At 40.4% G+C, this 20,796-nt stretch overlaps 1 protein-coding gene across 10 annotated transcripts in view; it reads right to left on the bottom strand.

The window, feature by feature from the left end:
• Cdk12 (cyclin dependent kinase 12) overlaps positions 1-20,796 on the bottom strand; it is a 110,441-nt gene that overhangs the window by 70,641 nt on the left and 19,004 nt on the right. For all 10 annotated transcript variants that reach the window (XR_007213801.1, XR_007213802.1, XR_007213804.1 and 7 more), the window contains exons 3-7: positions 18,039-18,215; positions 16,644-16,783; positions 14,011-14,181; positions 9,300-9,489; positions 170-226 (exon numbers count right to left, since the gene is read on the bottom strand). Coding sequence is in view for 4 of the 10 variants with exons in the window: in XM_048366649.1 (XP_048222606.1) it covers positions 170-226; positions 9,300-9,489; positions 14,011-14,181; positions 16,644-16,783; positions 18,039-18,215 (735 nt within the window). In the remaining 6 variants the exon portion in view is untranslated. The remainder of the gene's footprint in view (positions 1-169; positions 227-9,299; positions 9,490-14,010; positions 14,182-16,643; positions 16,784-18,038; positions 18,216-20,796) is intronic.

Below are 20,796 nucleotides of genomic sequence, written 5' to 3'. Positions count from 1 at the left end.
ATCGAACCCAGGGCCTCGTGTATCTGAGGCAGGCACTCTTGCCACTAGGCTATATCCCCAGCCCCTCGCTTTTATTTTTTAAGATGGAGTCTTGCTATGTTGCCCATAAAGGCTTAGAATCCTTGGACTCAAGTGAACCATTTTGCATGTAAGTTTGATAATACCTTACCTCTCTTCAGAATTATAGAGCCGTGCAAGTCCAAAATCTGCAAGTTTGATTTGTCCACTGTAAAACAAAAATAATTATTTTATAATAGAAGCATCTCCAAACTATACCTGAAAGTTAAGTCCAATGAAGGAGCTAAAAGAATTACAAAAATGAAATTTTAATTTCTGATCTCTTATTTCATTTGTTAAAGATCATTCTTCCCAATGAAGACTCTTTGACTATTAAAGTGAACAATACTTCAGGCTATTTTTAAAATTATTCATGCATTTTTGGATTTAATCAAAAACAATACTGTTATTTTTGTGAGTTACTGCAAGAGTATATCTGAAAAATAACTTAAAGAAAAAAGAGCTGGAGGTATGCCTCACAATGTCTGCTTAACAAGCATGAGGCCCTAAGTCAAACCCTTGTACTGAAGGAAAAAAAAGGTTTTTCAGATGCTGATTCAGTAGGTCATATAGCTCGTGAATCTATTTTTATCCTCCTCAGAGCTGGGAACTGGATCCAAGGCTCTAATACTTCTAACTCTGAACCCGCATTTGTCTCTTTTGGGGGGTCAGTACTGAGGTTTGAACTCAGGGCCTAGAGTTTATTAGACTGGCAATCAATCTACCACTTAAGCCACACCTGTAGCCCTATTTTTTTTAAATTAGTGTTAGTTGTACAAGGGATTTATTCTGACATTTATGCATCATCCCCTCTCACTTGGCTACTCTTCCCCCCACTCCCTCATTAAAACGATTTAACAGGTTTCACTGTCCAATTTCCATATATGTAAGTACTATATGTCTACTATATTCATCCTGATTCACTCTGTTAGGTGTCCTCCTTCTTCCTGGTGCCTACCCTCTCACATGAACCTGTTTTACTTTCTTGACTTTTTTTTTTAAATATACCAAGGAGTTTCACTATGGTACTTCAGTCATTCATGTCTTAAGTTTTATTTAGAATGACTCTATTAGTTTCTCTCCCACCCCCACCACCCCAATCTCCTGTTGATCAACAGCTTTCATAAAAGTTCTTATGCTTTCTTCATACAGCTCCACTGTATTTCTAAATTCTTATCCATGTTTCTTTTTCCTTTTCTCACATTACTCTCATCTTCTTATAGTCCCATAGGTAGAATCCTGTTCCCTTTGGGTATATATGTATGCTTTTGTAGGCAGGTATATATACATGTATGTACATGTCCATTAATAGGTATATTACATATATATATATATATATATATATATATATATTTTTTTTTTTTTGCCAGTCCTGGGGCTTGAACTCAGGGCCTGGGCACTGGCCCTGAGCTTCTTTTGCTCAAGGCTAGCACTCTACCACTTGAGCCACAGCTACATTTCTGGCATTTTCTGTTGATGTGGTACTAAGGAATTGAGGCTCCATGCATGCTAGGCAACCACTCTACCACTGAGCCACATTCCCAGCCCCCATTAATATGTATATCTCTTAGGTCTAGCTTCCATAATAAGCGAAAGTATCTATTTGGCTTTTTCAGCTTAATTTATCTTACTGAATACGACGTTCTCCAGTTCCATCCATTTTCCTGAGAATGACATATTTTACTTTTCTTTAGGTTATTTAATATTCCATGGTATGTACGTACCATATCTTCTTTATTCATCTATTGCTGGGTACCTCAGCTGATTCCATCACTTGGCTATGATGAACAGTGCCTGTAACCCTATTGTTTGCTGGTTATTTTCAAGACAGGATCTCTTCAAATTTTCTGCTTGTACTGGCCTTGAATCACAATCCTTCCACTTTTAACTTCCCAAGTTAACTAGTATTACAGGTATGATCTACTAGTGCCTGGACCTTCATTTCCAGCAAATCTACATATGATGCCAATAAAGCTGGTCTAAAAAGCTTCCTTTGAGAATCATTCTTTTTTAAGGGGATCGTAACTACAGTTCCCTCTGTTCTGTAATTTTCCCCCAATGCTGAAAATTGAACCTAGGACTTGTAAATGCTAAGTACTCTATCAGGGAGGTACATTCCTAGTTTTAGTATTCTTCTCTCTCTCTCTCTATTTTTTTTGCCAGTCCTGGGCCTTGGACTCAGGGCCTGAGCACTGTCCCTGGCTTCTTTTTGCTCAAGGCTAGCACTTTGCCACTTGAGCCATAGCGCCACTTCTGGCCATTTTCTATATATGTGGTGCTGGAGAACCGAACCCAGAGCCTCATGTATACAAGGCAAGCACTCTTGCCACTAGGCCATATTCCCAGCCCCTTAGTATTCTCTTGACAGTGGTATCATGGAATATTTTAAGAAGCTGGAACACAAAATGTTAAGGTGTGACTAAAAGTCACTGTCACTAATTAAACTTACCTAAATTCATATAGCCTATTTTAACCATATTTATACTTTGCTAGTGTTTAGGGAATGGAAAGCCAACTTATATTTTTATAGAAAGCTGAGGCTTCTCAAATTTCTTGATATCCCTACTCTGAGGGCTTGAGATGATCCAAATCTCAAGGCACAAAGTGAGAATGAAAGTTATAATGGCAAGATACATAGTGATAGTAATTAGTATTACCAGCACCTAGCACATTTCCTGTCTCACTCACATTAGGCATCAAGTAAATTATTCTTTTTGATTTTTAAAGACAAGGTCTTACTATGTAGTACAGAGCTAAATTCTCCTGGCTCTGCCTTCCAAGTGCTGAGATTATAGGCATCTATCACATGCCTGGTTCAAGTACGTGACTAATTAATTCATTCATTTTTACAGAATGTAGAAATGAATCCAGGGCTTTGTACTTGGCTAGGGAGGGGATAGAGAGCACAGTAATAGAATTTGAACTCTGGGCCCTGTACTTCCTAGGCAGGTACTCTATTATCATCTGAGCCATTCTATTCTCCCAGACCCTTACATTTTTCCTTAAGTAGAGTCTTAAACTTTTGTATGAGCTGGCCTCAGATTTGGATACCCCAACTTACTATCACTTGCCTAGATGCAACGACAGGAATGCTACCATGCTCAGCTTGTTTTTTTTTTTTGGCCAGTCCTGGGCCTTGGACTCAGGGCCTGAGCACTGTCCCTGGCTTCTTCCTGCTCAAGGCTAGCACTCTGCCACTTGAGCCACAGCGCCGCTTCTGGCCGTTTTCTGTATATGTGGTGCTGGGGAATCGAACCCAGGGCCTCATGTATATGAAGCAGGCACTCTTGCCACTAGGCCATATCCCCAGCCCTCAGCTTGTTTTTTGAGATAGGATTTCATTAGCTTTTTTCCTGGGCTGACCTTAAATGTTCATTTTCTTTATTTCCACCTCCCAAGTAACCAGGATTATAGGCACAAGCCACTATCCCCAATTTCTGCTATGCTTTTTAACTTCAAGTATATATGGACAGGCTCACACTTGTAATCCTAGCTACTGAGGAGGCTAAGATATGAGGATTGAGATTTGAAGCCAGCCTGGGCAGTCCATGAGACTCTTATTGCCAATAATCTACTCAGGAAAAGCCAAAAGTGGGGGCTGGGAATATGGCCCAGTGGTAAAGTGCTCACCTCATACACATGAAGCCCTGGGTTCAATTCCTCAGCACCACATATATAGAAAAAGCCTGAAGCAGTGCTGTGGCTCAGGTGGTAGAGTGCTAGCCTTGAGCAAAAAAAGAAGCCAGGGACAGTGCTCAGGCCCTGAGTTCAAGCCCCAGTACTGGCAAAAATAGATAGATAGATAAATGGACAGTTACCATAGGACTATATGCCTAGTAGATATCATTATCCTGGCTATAAAATATAGAAGGGATTCACTTTTCCCCCATCTATCCTGTTTTTCTATATTCCTTAAAATGATTAATATTTGCAACTTTTTAAAATCTAGTTGCTCCAGTCATAAATTTGTGAGTTATCTTATTCTTCTTTTCATTCCCCACCATTCAGCATACTCATCAACCAAAGTCTATACTATCCATGCTTATTTGTAAGGCCTAGATTAATTCAAGCACTAACCACTTTTTATGGTGATCTTTTGACTTTTGTGTTTTTGCAGGGCTAAGGATTGAACCCAGGAAACCATATGTGCTAGGCAAGCATTGTACGGAGCTATTTCCTAATGGGTCTTCAACTACTCTACTGTAGTGGTAGACTAGTCACTCTTCTATTCAAACTTGGCCTCATAAAAAGATACTGAACATCAGAGCCCAGCCTTGCTCTACTCTTCATTCCCCCCCCACCCCCTTTTTATTGCCAGTCCTGGGGCTCCAACTCAGGGCCTGGGATCTGTCCCTGAGCCTCTCTGCCACTCTGAGCCATAGCGCCACTTCTGGCCATTTTCTATATATGTGGTGCTGGAGAATCGAACCCAGAGCCTCATGTATACGAGGCAAGCACTCTTGCCACTAGGCCATACTCCCAGCCCCTTAGTATTCTCTTGACAGTGGTATCATGGAATATTTTAAGAAGCCGGAACACAAAATGTTAAGGTGTGACTAAAAGTCTACCACTTGAGCCACAGCACCATTTCTGGCCTTTTCTGTTTATGTGGTACTGAGGAATCAAACTTAGGACTTCCTGCATGCTAGGCAAGCACCCTACCACTAAGGCACATTCCCAACCCTACTCTCTTTCTTTGAAGTTGTTCTTTCTTCATTCCCCTGCTGACAATACCTCTTTATTTTCTCCTGGCTTCTGAGTAATTAGGACCAAGTTAGCAGTGGAGAGATCTAATGAGTCAAGAGAATTGATAGGATTCCTAGTTAGCAACCTGAATAAGGAGTTCAATTTAGTCTGAAACCTCATCTGTTTTGACTATGGATATCAAGGACTAGGGGGGTTCCATGAGAAAGGAAATCAAGCAGGCCTGCAATTATTCCTTGCTCTGAAACATCCTCCCAAGAAGGAACAAAGAGAAGACAGAGTAATACTATAGACTGTAAAGCTGACAGTTATCATTAAATTCATTAAATTCTTTTTTATAATGTTATTTGTTTTATCAAAACTAGACCCTCACTATTATTAGGCAAGCCTTAGTCACCATCAGCCCTCATTAACTTATCTTCTTCTTTATTTTTTTTTCTTCAATATTGAGTATTGATTTCAGGGCCTCCACCATGCTAGGCAAGTACTCTACCACTTGAACCACACCTGTAAACTTCTTGTTTCTTATTTTGTAACAAGCTCTCACTAACTTTTACCTAGACTGGCCTTGCACCTAAGATCCTTCTGCCTCTACCTTTGTAGTATCTGAGACTACAAGTATGTAACCCAGCTCCCTCATTAAGTTCTTTATAATAATAATTATTATTATTATTTTATTCCACCCCTGGGGCTTGAACTCAGGACTGGGCGCTGCCTCTGAGCTCTTTCCTTCAAGGATAGTGCTGTACCACTTGAGCCACAGCTCCACTTCCAGCTTTTTGGTGGTTAATTGGAGATAATAGTCTCACATACTTCTTTCCTGCCTACACTAGCTTTGAACTGTGGTCTTCTGATCTCAGCCTCCTGAGTAGCTAAGATTACAGATGTGAACCACTAGAACTCACTCTTTACTAAGTTGTTGATGAACTATTAACTGTGGATTTAGAGTGAGCAATCTTCAACTTCAATGGGAATTGTGAGTGAACAGAAACAGCAACAGAATGATTTTTTTTTTTTTTAAGATAGGGTCTCACTGGGTTGCCCAAGGTGGTTTCAGTCTCCTGATACTCCCACCTCAGCCTCTTGAGTAGCTGGGGTTATTGGTGTGCCAATGGATCTGACTTAAAGACTAAGTTTTGTTTTCTTTTGACAGTCCTAGGGCTTGAACTCAGGGCCTGGGCACTGTCCTTGAGCTTCTAGCACTCTACCACTTGAGCCACAGTATCACTTCTGGCCTTTTCTGTTTATGTGGTACTGAGGAACTGAACCCAGGGCCTCATGCATGCTAGGCAAGCACTCTACTACTAAGCCACATTCCCAGCCCAACTATTTATTTTAACGTTTTGCCTCATAATAAAGCTATTTAAGTACAGTCAAAGAAGCCAGGGACAGTGCTCAGGCCCTGAGTCCAAGCCCCAGGACCGGCAAAAAGCCAACAACAACAACAACAAAAAAACAACACAAAAAATAGATTGGGCATAAAGTCCTCAAGAGGGGCAGGGAATGTGGCTTAATGGTAGAGTACTTGCCTAGCATGCATGAAGCCCTGGGTTTGATTCCTCAGCACCACATGAACAGAAAAGCCAGAAGTGGCACTGTGGCTCAAAAGAAGCCAGGGACAGTGCTCAGGCCCTGAGTCCCAAGCCCCAGGACTGGCAAAAAAAAAAAAAAAAAGTCCTCAAGATACATCTCCAAAAAGCCCAGCAAAATATGAACTGGCATAAGTGATAGAGTGCCAGCCCTGAACAAGAAAGCCAAAGAGAGCTCAAGGCACTGGGATGACCAAAACAAAAACAAAACCAGCTAGTACTTTTTCAACTAAAGATCAGAAGAAGTTTAAGTTCCTTCGTAGGGTATATACAATATTCCTAAATTGGCTCCTAGTAACCATCTAGCTTCATTATGCTATCATGTCCTTCATTCTTTTGCTCTAGCAAAGGTAACCCATTTGGGGCTGGGAATACGGCCTAGTGGTAAAGTGCTTGCCTCGTATACATGAAGCCCTGGGTTCGATTCCTCAGCACCACATATACAGAAAAGGCCAGAAGTGGCGCTGTGGCTCAAGTGGCAGAGTGCTAGCCTTGAGCAAAAAGAAGCCAGGAACAGTGCTCAGGCCCTGAGTTCAAGCCCCAGGTCTGGTAACAAAAACAAAAACAAAAGTAACCCATTTTATAGTTAAATATAACACATTATTTTCACACTTAAGCACTTGTGTAACATGCAGTTTCTTCTGACTAGAAATTAGATTTATCTTGCTGATAAGTTCTGATTCATTTCTCAAGGCTGCATCTTTCCAAGTGCTTTCAAATTCAAGGGAGAAAAAATGGATTTAAGCTGGGAGACTCAGATCATGTACTTGCGAGGTAGAGATCTGGAGAGCTGTGGTCCAGGTAGACCCAGGGAAAAATGTGAGATCCTATTAAAAACAAAAAGGGGGGGGGCTGGAATATGGCCTAGTGGTAGTGCTTGCCTCCTATACATGAAGCCCTGGGTTATATTCCTCAGCACCACATATATAGAAAAGGCCAGAAGTGGTGCTGTGGTTCAAGTGATAGAGTGGTATAGTCTTGAGTAAAAAGAAGCCATGGACAGTGCTCAGGCCCTGAGTTCAAGCCCCAGGACTGACAAAGAAAAAAAAGGGGGGAGGGGACAGAATGTGGCTCAAGTGGCAAAATGCTTATCTAAAAAGCACAAGTCCGTGGGTTCAATATTTGGTAATATATTTCATAATTTTTTTAATCAAAGCACAGTATTGACAAAAAAATGCATACTAAGTTAAACAATTTATTTGTTTAGTTATTCCAAAATCCTAGCTCCCCAGTGACCAGTAGAGTTTTCATGCTAACTCAGGACAATTACAGTTAATCCCAAATGGCTGCTTATTCTACTCCATAAAGATAGAAAATGTGAAATGGGATGTAGCTCAGTGGCAAAGCGCTTGCCTAGCAGGTACAATGTCCTGGGTTCAATCCCCAGTACCAAAAAAGAAAAGACAAAAAAAAGGAAAAAGAAAAAAGAAAAGAAAAACAAAGAAAGAAAATGTGAGCTGGGTGCCAAAGGCTCATGTCTGTAATCCCAGCTACTTAGGTACTCAGGGGGCTGAGAGCTGATGATCGAGATTTGAAGCAGAAAAGTCTGTGAGAGACTCTTATCGCCAATAAACTACTCAGAAAAAGCCAGTTCAAGTGGGGTTCAAGTGGTGGAGTGCTAGTAGCATTGAGTAAAAAGGCTTGGGGACAGTGCCCAGGCCCTGAGTTCAAGCCCTAAGACCAGCAATAAAAAAAAAAAAAGATAAGAAATGTATCATATTGAACACGAAATGTATTCACTGCCTTACATAAGAAAATGTAACCACCTGTACTTCACTTTGACAATAAAGGGGAAAAAATGCAAAAAAAAAAAAAAAAAAAAGAAAAGAAATGTGTCATAATCATTCTATATTTCTATCTAGGCAATGTCTGTGAAATAGAAGTAGACAGAAATGTTTAAAATAGTAAGCAATTCAGACAAAGATGGCTGTAAACAACTTAATTTCCCAAAGAACCAAATATAAGCTGAGTGCTCATGAGCTCATGCTTGTAATCCTAGCTACTCAGGAGGATCAAGATTTGAAGCCAGCCCGGGGAAGAAAAGTACATGACACTCTTATCTGGAATTAACTTTCTCCAGGACTGGAATTAAAAAAAAAAAAAAAAGATCCAAACATAGTAACGTCAACAGTACTATACTTGTTCTTTATCCTGCGCCAGTTAGAGAAGAATGCCAAAGTCTAATGTACACATAATATACCTGATATCCCAAATGGTAATGTGGACAAATAACCAGAGAGAACGAAAAAAATAAAATCTTCTGAATTTAACAATCAGATTCCTGACTGCTTATACTATAACATTACTGGACAGAGACAGCAATTACCAACTAGTATTTACTCTGAAAAGGACAAATTGAGAAAAAGCTCCAGCATCTAAAGAAAGAGATATATATGTTTTCTCCACTAAAGAAGGAATTATTAGGGCTGGGAATGTGGCTTAGTGGTACAGTGCTTGTTAACATGCATGAAGCTCTGGGTTTGATTCCTCAGTACCACATCAACAGAAAAGGCTAGAAGTGGTGCTATGGCTCCGGCAGTAGAATGCTAGCCTTGAGTAGAGAGGCTCAGGGACGGTGCCCAGGCTCTGAGTTCAAGCCCTAGGATTGGCAGAAAAAGAAGGGAATATTACTAAAAATCCAATGTATATGTCAATGTGTTTAGGGTAACAGCAATGTTTACTGACTGATAAATAGTCCTCTGAATATTCCTTTAGAATTATGATTCTCAGAAAAGTACAACAAATACTTGTAAATAAAAGTCCTTATAATCCTTTTTCTGTAACTTCTGCTTACCAGCTAGAACACTCAATTTTAAATTGTTCCTAAGGTACAAACATCAAATTCAGGTAAATAGAAAAACAAATGTACTATCAGGTTTACTTATAATCCAATTGAACATCTAAAACCCATGAGAGAGTAATTAAAACTTTCTTTGGTTACTACATTACCTGTTGTTCAGCAGAATGTTGGAACACTTAATATCACGATGCAAGAAATTCTTTTTGTGACAGTAATCCAATCCTTCCATAAGCTGTTTCATGAATGATTTGATATGGTCCTCAGAAAAGTGTACCAAACCAGATTCTAGCAGTCCCATTAAATCATGGTCCATATACTCAAAGACAAGGTAAAAAGCACCTATATAACATGAAAAAATATTTTAAAATGGAATTGTAAAATTTAAACCACAAATTCTAATATAATAATTTTGAAGTTGACCATAAACTCTGGAACAACCCTGTAATTTTCTTTCTTTATTATTTATTTATTTGTTACTGGTTCTGGGACTTAAACTCATGACATGGGTGCTATTCCTGAGCTTTTTTGCTCAAAGGTAGTACTCTACCATTTGACATACAACTCTATTTCTGGTTTTTGGCTGGTTAATTGGAGATAAGAGTCTCATGGAATTTCCTGCCCACCTGGCTTTGAACTGTGACTCTCACATCTCAGCTTCCTGAGCGGCTAGGATTATAAATGTGAGCCACTGGAGCCTGGCTTTTTTTTTTTTTTTAAGGTGTTAATGGGGCTTGAACTCAGGGCATTCAGCTCTTACACAACTTTTCATTGGCATTCTACCACTTGAGTCACAAAGTTAACTGGAAGACTTGTCTGCCCAAGCTGGCTTGAGGCATATCTCCACTGTCTTTTTGCTTTTTTTGCTTTTTGTCTTTTTTAACTGGAGGTAACAGGCTCATGGATGTTCCTGCCTGAGCTGGCTTTGAAATGAAATCCTCACATCTCAGCCTCTTGAGTAGTTAAGGTTACAAGCATGAACCACTAGCACCCAGCCATAAGCATATTTTTGACAAGTGAGTCCATAGTTTTCCTAACATGTTTGACAAGTTTGAGACCAGCTGGGGTTATGTGATAAGTTGAAGGCTAGTCAGGATGATACAGTGGAAGTCTGTCTTAGGAGCAAACTCAGAGCCTCAAGGTTTTTAGGCAAATGTGAGATCACTAGGCTATATCTCTAGCCATTCTAGCTAAGATTGATTGATTGTTTGAACTAAGGACCTCATAGTTTCTAGGTAGGCACTCATCACTGAGTCACCCCTCTAGATCCCAGATAATGATTTTTAAAAAGGATATATATGCTCATTGCTATAATCCTAGGTATTCAGGAGGCTGAAATCTGAGGATCACAGTTTGGAGGCAGCTTAGGTAGACAAATCTGAGACTCTTACCTCTGATTAACCAGCAAAAGGCCAGATGTGGAGCTGTGGCTCAAGTTGTAGAGTGTCAGCTTTGAGAAAAAGCTAAGCAAGAGTGGGAGATTCAGGGCTGGGTTTAAGGCCTAGTAGTAGAGTGCTCGCCTCATACATACATGAAAAGCCCTGGGTTCAATTCCTTAGCACCACATATATAGAAAAAGCCAGAAGTGGTACTGTGGCTCAAGTGCAAAGTGCTCGACTTGAGTACAAAGAAGCCAGGGACAGTGCTCAGGCCCTGAGCTCAAGCAGGACTGGGAAAAAAAAAAAAAAAAAAAAAGAGTAGGAGATACAGAGTTCAAGTCCCAGGATGAGCACCAAAAAAGAAATAAACATATATAACATGCATCCCTTAAATATGAAGATGCAGTCTCAGAAACGTATTGTTAGGCAATTTCACTGTGGTATAAACATCATATAGTAGACTTAAATAAACCTAGATGGTATAGCCCCCTTAAGCTCTTAAGGTAGATGGCACATACTGTTTGGTACTTGGTCCACCACTAACTAACATAATGTGGTTAGTAACTTTTTTTTTTCTTTTTGTCGGTCATGGAGTTTGAACTCAGGGTCTGGATGCAGTTCCTGAGCCTTTTCGCTCAAGGCTAGTGCTCTACCACTGTCAAAAGTCTCAAGGGCTGGGTGTTGGTGGCTCACGTCTGAAATCCTAGCTACTTAGAAGACTCAAATCTGAGGATTTAGGATTGAAGTCAGTCTGGGCAGGAAAGTCTATGAGACTCTTATCTCCAATAAACTACTCAGAAAAAGCTAGAAGTGGTGCTGTGGCTCAAGTGGTATTAAAAGAAGCTCAGGATAGAGGCCAGACCCAGAGTTCAAGCCAACTGGCTTTAGACCTCAACCCTCAGATCTCAGCCTCCTGAGTAGCTAGGATTGCAGGAACTAGCCACCCAGCATAACTATTCTTTTTGTTGTTGTTGTTTCTCATATTTCTTCTTTTAATTAATTTTTGTTATTATTGTTAGGTAGTTGTACAAAGGAGTTTCAGTTCAACATATCAATTTGTAAGTACAATACATCTTGATCAATGCCCCCTTTTCATCAGTCTCTCTTAAGAAGATCATCTCAGGTAGATTTTAGATTTCCATTCTCAGGATTTTTTTTTTTTTTGCCAGTCCTGGGCCTTGAACTCAGGGCCTGAGCACTATCCCTGGCTTCCTTTTGCTCAAGGCTAGCACTCTGCCACTTGAGCCACAGCGCCACTTCTGGCCATTTTCTGTATATGTGGTGCTGGGGAATTGAACCCAGGGCCTCATGTATATGAGGCAAGCTCTCTTGCCACTAGGCCATATCCCCAGCCCCAGGAAACTATTCTTAATGTTGGGAGAATACAGTTAAGATAAGCACATACAATTATCTTTCATAAAGTGAATCTAATTTTAACTAAGGAAATCCCTTTGACTAATTCTATATGTATGTGAACAAATTAGGCTAGAAGTATTCAGAAACAGACCACATTTTAGCACACTTAGCATTAGCAACTAACAAATAATGAAATACAATGTAAAGATACATATCTATACAAAGATGTTTCAAATACTGCTACTATGGTGGCAAAATGCTTCCAATTACAAGTACTTGTGAGAATGAGGCAGGAGGGTTGTTGCAGGTCATCCTAACCAATCTAGTAACACCCCATCCTCCAACTTCCCCTCCAAGAAACAATGAAACAAACAAAAAAAAACTAGTGCGTCTTTTGGTTCTTTTTTTTGTTTTTTCCTTTTTGCCAGTCCTGGGGCTTGAACTCAGGGCCTGAACACTGTCCTTGGTTTCTTTTTGCTCAAGGCTAGCACTCTACCACTTTAGCCACAGTGCCACTTCTGGCTTTTTCTATATATGTGGTGCTGAAGACTCGAACCCAAGGCTTCATGTATGTGAGGCAAGCACTCTACCACTAGGCCATATTCCCAGCCCATTTTTTTTTTTTTTTTAATTCGGAGTTGTTTTGGGTTTTGGGTTCTTTAGGCAGAACATAGAAGTTCTTGCTATGCTGCCAAGGTTGGACTTGAAGCCATGGGTTCAAGCAATACTGCAGGATACTGGTGGCTCACTATGTAATCTTAGCTACTCAGGAGGCTGAGATATGAGACTTAAGGTTTGAAGCCAGCTAGGGCAGAAAAGCCCATGACCTTTCCCCCCATTTCCTTTTGCTCACACATGAGCCACAGTTCTACTTGTAGGGTTAATCGGGTAGTAAGAGCTTAACAGTCTTTCTAGCTAAGGCTGGCTTTGAATAGAGATCCTCAGATCTCAGCCTCTTAAGTAGCTAGGATTATAGATATGAGTCACTGATGCCTGGCATACTTGTTTTGTAAGACAAGGTCTCCATATGTACTGAAGGCTGACCTTGAATTCACTCCCTCCAGAGTGCAGGGATTAGAGACATGTTCTACCATGTCTAGTATATTCCGTACTGTGTCAGTGTGAAACGATAATAATACATAGCATATAAATGATAGCCAGGAGGAATAATCTAAAAATGAGTGTGGGGTTTAATACCCATTAATGTTTTATGTTTTATAGTCAAAAAACAAAACAAAGGCCTCAAAATTAGGATGGGGGACCTGAGGGATTTAGCACAATCATACTAGAGTATGTGCTAGCATGCAAAAAAACTCTATGGTCAATCCCCAATACCACACACACACATACACACACACACACAAACATACACACACTCCACTACCACCACCAACAAAACAACAAAAACCAAAGCAAAACAAAACAAAAAATCCTAGGAATGGCTGGAAAACAATCTCATGTTGTTTATCTGCTGACTTTATTAGGTGTTAAAGCAGATTCTACCTACCTAAAGCATATTTACTAATGACTTTTAAAAGTATAAAGTGTTCATTAATAAAGGAATATTTTATAAAATCAGCAGTACTTAGGACAAAGCAATATGCCAATATTTTTTTCTTTAAAGACAGGGTCTCCATATATAGCCAACTAGGCCTTGAACTCACTATTAGCATAAGCTTTGCCTTGACCATTTGATCTTCCTGATTCAGTGCTGGGATTACAGGAATGCCCCACCACATTCAGCCTCTTCTGCTAACATCATAATTCTGACATGCATCATAAGCTAGACTTTAATGTATTAAAAAAGTTCCCAGATTGTGACACAAGTAACAAGTGTTTGTGATAGAGGTGAATGAGGTTGAGACTGACAGGGTATATTGTATGCATGTATTAGAATGTCACAAAAAAATCCCCTTTCTACAACTAATAAAAAAAAAAAAGTTCCCATAGGAACTGAAGGTATGGCTCAGGTGGTAGAATGTCTACCCACCAAGCATAATGCTCTCGGTTTAAACCCCAGTACCGGAAAATAAAACTCTCACAGTCAGCAATAAAAATTAATTTGTAAAAGAAAAAAAAATTAATTTGTACCAATGAACCCTGTAGAAATTTAACTGCTTTCTAGTACCTTTGTCCTTCTTGAAATCCAGTGCATCTTGTTTATCTGTCACAATTTCCTTCATGTTAACAACACTTCGGTGGATTAACTGACGAAGAATTTTGATCTCACGAATGGCTGTAATTGGGAAGCCCTCTTTTTCATTGTCTAGTCTCACCTTCTTCAGAGCTACTAGTTCTCCTGCCAAAACAAATTTAAGTCATTATTATTACCAATTAGCATTTTAAACTACTATCATAAACCATTCCTTGTTCTCTCAGACTTAATTTTTTTATTGGGTCATGGGAACTGAACTTTGGACCTAGTACATGTGTAACATAAATTCTTTTTTATTTGGTGATTCTGAGGTTTGAACACAAGTCCTCACACATCAGGCAAGAGCTCTAACAGTTGAGTCACACAACCCCAACTTATTTGCTTGCCCTTCTGTCTCTCCCTTCCTTCCTCTTTTCTTTCTTTCTTCCTTTTTTCCCTCTTTCTTTCCTTCCCTTCTTTTTCATTCCTCCCTTTCCCTTCCTCTCTTTGTTTTTATGGTACGGGGCTTGAACTCTGGGCCTCATACTCTCCCTTGGCTTTTTCATTCAAGGCTGGGTATTCTACATTTGAGCCACGTCTTTATTTCCAGCTCTATGTGTGTACGTGCACGCGTAAGGTAAGTCTCATAGACTATTCTGCTCAGGCTGGCTTTGAACCGCAATCCTCAGCCTCCTGAGTAGCTAGGATTACAGTTATGAGGCAACAGCACCTGGATGCCACAAGATCTTACTTAGCTTCTTCACTCCAGGCTAATGTGCTAACATTTGAGCCACACCCCTCAAATGCCAGCTTTTTGCTGGTTAAATGGATATAAGAGTGTGACAGATTATCTGCTGGGGCTGGTTTCAAGCTAAGATCCTCAGATCTCACTCTCTTCAGTAGTTAGGATTACAGGTGTGAGCCACCAATGCCCTGCACATGTTTTACTTTTATACTCTTTAAAATGCCTGGCAAGCTATAAAATGTTTAGAATGGACAACAGAAAAAGGACAAGGTTAGAGCTCAGTTATAGTGTACTCTTTTTTTTTTTTTTCCAGTCATGGAGCTTGAACTCAGGGCCTGGGTCCTGTCCCTGAGCACTTTGGTAGTGCTCTAGCACTCTTGAGCCACAGCTCCACTTCCTTTTTCTAGTGATTAATTGGAGACAAGAGTCTCATGGACTTTCCAGCTTGGGCTGGCTTTGAGTGGCAACCCTCAGATTTCAGCCTCCTTAGTGGCTATGATTACAGGTGTGAGCCACAAGCACCTGGCTGATAGTGCACTTTCAAAGCATGCTTGGGGCCCTTGGTTAATTCCCAGCACCGCGTGTGCACATGCGCGCGTGCGCGCGTACACACACACACACACACACACACACTCATAATAGAAAACAAAATGGAGGATTCCCTCCACCCACCATGTGCTGGGGACTGAACCCAATTTCTCACAAATGCTAGTTCAGTGCTCAAACACTGAGCTACATCTCTTCAGCCTATGAGGAGAGTTTTAATATAATATACAGATAGTCCTGTGCATCTGCAATTCCAATTAACTGGATTAAAAATATTTGAATGGGGAAAATACCATGTCTGTACTGAACATATGAAGACTTTTTGACTTATCTTTAAAGTATAAAAGTTATTTACATACTATATACCTTATATCAGGTACTGGCTCTGATGGACAGGTGCTGATGGCTCACACCACCAGTATGAGGCTGAGATCTGAGGATCACAGTTCAAAGATAGCCAAGGCAGGGGAATTCCCTTGAGACTCTTATCTCTAATCAATCACCAAAATAGCCAGAAGTGGAGGTGTGGCTCAAGTGGTAGAGCACTAGCTTTGGGAAAACCAAATAAAACAAAACAACAACAACAAAAAACACCAGAAGGCTGGAAGTACAGCTGTGGCTAAAAGTCAGAGCATTAGCTTTGAGCAAAAGAGCTCAAGGACAGAGCATAGGCCCTGAGTTCAAGTCCTAATATGGCACACTCCAGAGATGACTTACCAGAGGATGTGTGGAGGCTATATGCAAATACTATACCATTTTATTTAAGGAATTTGATTAAGCATTTACCAGTTTTGACATGTGAAAGTCCTGGAACCAATCTCCCATGGAAACTAAAGGATGGTTACTACTGCTGTGAAAAATTTGTCCAAAACTTTCAGAGACAAAATTAGAACATAAAATTTACTTTTGCTAAATCCACTTAAAACATTAGTACTGGTAAACTTGTTCATTTTCTGACACAAGGATTCTGTAGCACAGGCTTGGGGAATGGCTCAAGTGGTAAAGTATCACCCTTGCAAGTATGAGGTCCTGAGTTTAATCCCAGTATTTCCAAGAAAAAGAGGAATTTGGTGGCAACTTTTTTTTTTTTTTTCCCATTTTTGGGGCTTGAACTTGGGGCCTGGCCACTGTCTCTGAGCTCTTTTTGCTCAAGGCTAGGGCTCTACCACTTTGAGACATATCACCACTTCCAGTTTTCTGGTGGTTAATTGTAGTTGAGTGTCATGGACTTTCCTGCTCTGGCTGGCTTCAAACCTGGACCCTCAGATCTCAGCCTCCTCAGTAGATAGGATTTCAGGTGTGAGCCACCAGTGCCCAGCTTGGTGGCAACATTTACCTGTGTCTTTGTCCTTGGCTTTATATACTTGGCCATAGGTTCCCTCTCCAATAATCCCAATTATGTCAAACTTGTCCACACAGCGTTTCCCCCAATCACTTTCTGTTTGTCTTCTTTCTCCATAACGAGGACAACAAATTCTAAAATAAAAACAGCAAAAGTTATTTTTTAATGAGATTTCCATGGCTCTTCTTGTATTGAAAAGACAAAAATTAAATGATGTAAGACAGTTTAAGCAGTCTCTCACAGTATCTAAGATAAAATTCTGGCTTCAGGAAAATAGGATCAAACAGTACATTTGTTGCTTACTTTCTAAACTCTCAAGTAGTGGCTGCACCTATAAAATAGGGATGTAGATGAGTGGTTGTCAAGCGTCTGCCTAGCATGCACATGACCCTGAGCTTAGTCCTCAGAACCACTAATAATAAATGTAAAGAAAGTGGTAACCATTTATATTATTAAGAGAAGAATGTTAACAATCATAAGATCAGAATCAGTTCATAATAGTCATTTATATGGCACAGAACTTTATTGTGTATATAGCTGACATACCCTAAATTAAAGGTTTTGGGTGTTTTCCACTTTTTTTGGCTCACACCTGTAATCCTAGCTACTCAGGAAGCTGAGATCAGGAGGATCAATTCAGTCAGACTGGGCAGAAAAATCCATGAGACATCATCTCCAAAATAGCCAGCAAAAACCTTGGCCAGAGGCATAGCTCAAGTGGTAAAGGCACCAGCTGAGTGTGCAAGCCAAGTAAGCATGAGGTCCCAAGTTCAAATCCTAGTTTCAGAAAACAAAACAAAAAGCATAAGAGTATTTATGTTCACTATATATCTAGACTTGGGCATTTGCTTCTCTGAGAGCAGCCAGATGTCTGTGGATGCAAATCCAGCAGCCTTTGTGAAAAGGTTTTTGTCCATAGAGATAAAATAAAAGAGTGAGAGAAAAATGAGGGAGGGGGTAACAAGTATGACAAGAAATGCACTCTCTACCTTATGTATGTAACTGTAACCCCTATGTAGATCACCTTGACAATAAAATTGAATTTAAAAAATAGAATACAAGGGCTGGGGATGTGGCCTAGTGGCAAGAGCGCTTGCCTTGTATACATGAAGCCCTTGGTTCGATTCCCCAGTACCACATATACAGAAAATGGCCAGAAGTGGCGCTGCGGCTCAAGTGGCAGAGTGCTAGCCTTGAGCAAAAAGAAGCCAGGGACAGTGCTCAGGCCCTGAGTCCAAGGCCCAGGACTGGCAAAAAAAATAGAATACAAGATAGGATCAAATTTCTATAATGTTAATATGTGGGTTTTGGAAGAAACATGAGACAATTGAGCCCACAAGTAAGAAAAAAATTAAGAGCAATTAAGGGTGGATCACTCAAAAAACTTACTTTGGTCTCTTTTTATATGGTTGCTGAGGTGGTGTAACTGCCTTTGGCTCTGGAGAGTCTGGGGGAGATGAATCCCCACCAGGGAGCTCTGGAGGAAGAGGGAGGTCTGTGAGTAAGTGACGTGTCCTCTGTTCCTTCTCTTTCTTTGCAGGTTTTGAAGGAAGGGTTTCTTTTGGACTAAACAGAAGAAAAGAAAAACAACAACAACGTTATGATTACTTAAGATTTTGCTATTATAAAAAGATTATGCCTAGCTATTAAAATAAGACTATACAGATTTTACTTTTTTTGTGGTACTGGGATTTAAACTTAAAGCCTTACATTTTGCCAGGCAGGCACTCATATCATCTGAGCCACATCTCTAAATTCTACTGACTTTACTCTCTTGAAGAGTGGTAGTATTTAGGACAGGATTACTCTGATCCTATTTTACACTTCAATGTGGCAGGGATGAGAGACACATGGCTATCACACTTAACTTTTCATTGGTTGGGGAGAGGATCCTGTGAACATTTTTTCCCTTGGGCTGGTCTCAAACCATGATCCTCTTAATCCCCATCTTGAGTAATTAAGATTACAGGTGTGAACCACCACATGGGCTGTTTATGTATTTATGAGGCTGAAAAATAAACTCATGGTCTTAACAAATGATTTTACTTTTTTAAAAAAACCTGCCAAGCTGGGAGCCAGTGGTTCACACCCATAATCCTAGCTACTCACAGGCTGAGATCTGAGAATCGCAGTTCAAAGCCAGCCAGGGCAGGAAAGTCCATGGGACTCTACTCTCCAATGATCCTCCAGAAAACTGGCCAGCCCCCACCCCCCACCCTAACCTATCAAGTCCGTAAGACTCTTCTGTCCAATTAACCTGCAAAAAGCTGAAAGAGAAGGTATGTCTTGGTTGATAGAGCACAAGTCTTGAGTTAAAAAGCTAAGCTAGAGCAGGAGATCATGAGTTCAAGTTTAGTACCAGTACAGAGAAAAAGGAAAAGTAAAAAATAATAATAATAATAAAAAAAATAAGTAATCTGTTAAATTCAGGAAATTTAGCCGCAAATTTAACTGACTTTGTTACACTGACAGTATTGATGTTTTTCTATTTAATAAGACTGATGTTACCAATACTGGAAATTTACTTTTTTGGTGCTGATACTAGGTCTTGCACTTAGTGCTTGGGCAGTCCCATTAGCTTTACTGCATCTCATTTTGCTTATCTATTTATTTATCTATCTATCTTTATATTTATTTGAAGGGGGGGTCTGCCATGGGGCTTTAACTCAGGGCCTAGGCACTGTCCCAGGGCTCTTTTTTTACTCTACCACTTTTTTTTTTTTTGGCCAGTCCTGGGCCTTGGACTCCGGGCCTGAGCACTGTCCCTGGCTTCTTCCCGCTCAAGGCTAGCACTCTGCCACTTGAGCCACAGCGCCGCTTCTGGCGCTTCTGGTGTATCCGAGGCAGGCACTCTTGCCACTAGGCTATATCCCCAGCCCTACTCTACCACTTTTGAGCCATAGTACCACATCCAGTTTTCTGGTAGCTAACTGGAGCTAAGAGTCATATGGATTTTCCTGCCCTGGCTGGCTTTAAACAGCTATCCTCAGAGCTCATCCTCCTAAGTAGCTAGGATTAACGGCGTGAGCCATCAGAGCCCAGTTTTGTTTTGTATGTATGTATGTATGTATGTATGTATTTATTTTTGCCAGTCCTGGGCCTTGGACTCAGGGCCTGAGCACTGTCCCTGGTTTCTTTTTTTACTCAAGACTAGCACTCTGCCACTTGAGCCACAGCACCACTTCTGGCCATTTTCTATATATGTGGTGCTGGGGAATCAAACCCAGGGCTTCCTGTATACAAGGAAAGCACTCTTGCCACTAGGCCATATTCCCAGCCAAGATCATGACATTTTTATGTCTAGTTAATCACCAAGAAAAAAACAAAATGAAAAAAAGTAAATAAAAACAAAACTGGGGCTGGGAATATGGCTTACTGGCTCGCCTTACATACATGAAGCCCTGGGTTCAATTCCCCAGCACCACATATATAGAAAATGGCCAGAAGTGGCGTTGTTGCTCAAGTGGCACAGTGCTAGTCTTGAGCAAAAAGAAGCCAGTGATAGTGCTCAGGCCTTGAGTTCAAGGCCCAAGACTGGCAAAAAAAAAAAAAAAAGTCATGATCTTTCTAAAAAATTTTATGATGCCAGTCCTTGAATCTTATGATGCCAGGATTGAATTCAAGGCCTGGGTGCTGTCCTTGAGCTCTTGTGCTCAAGGCTATCCCTCTACCACTTGATCCACAGCTACATTTCTGGCTTTTTGGGGGTGGTTAATTAGAGATAAGAGTCTCATGAACTTTCCTGACCAAACTGGCTTAGAAGAACAATTCTCAGATCTCAGCCTTCAGAGTGGCTAGGATTACAGAAGAAATCATTTTTGAAAGATTTGGTACCTGGTATTTCAAACAAAAAACCTGTAATACAAAGGTAATCTCAAAGTTTACAGTTTACCATATCTAAATCATCTAACCTAGGCACTGGTGGCTCATGTCTGTAATCCTCACTACTTAGGAGGCTGAGATATAAGGACTGAAGTCCAAAGCCAGTCAGAACAGGAAAGTACGTGAGACTCTTATCTCAAGCACCAAAAACCAGAAGTAGAGATGTGGCTCAAAGCTCAGGGATAGTGCCCAGGCCCCTAAGTACAAGCCCTACAACTGACAAGAAAAGAAAAAAAGAAAAGAGCTGGGAATAAGGCTTAGTGGG

Source organism: Perognathus longimembris, chromosome 17, assembly GCF_023159225.1.
Source record: "Perognathus longimembris pacificus isolate PPM17 chromosome 17, ASM2315922v1, whole genome shotgun sequence".
In the NCBI taxonomy this organism is placed as follows: domain Eukaryota; kingdom Metazoa; phylum Chordata; class Mammalia; order Rodentia; family Heteromyidae; genus Perognathus; species Perognathus longimembris.
This window is presented reverse-complemented; position numbering and strand designations above follow the sequence as displayed.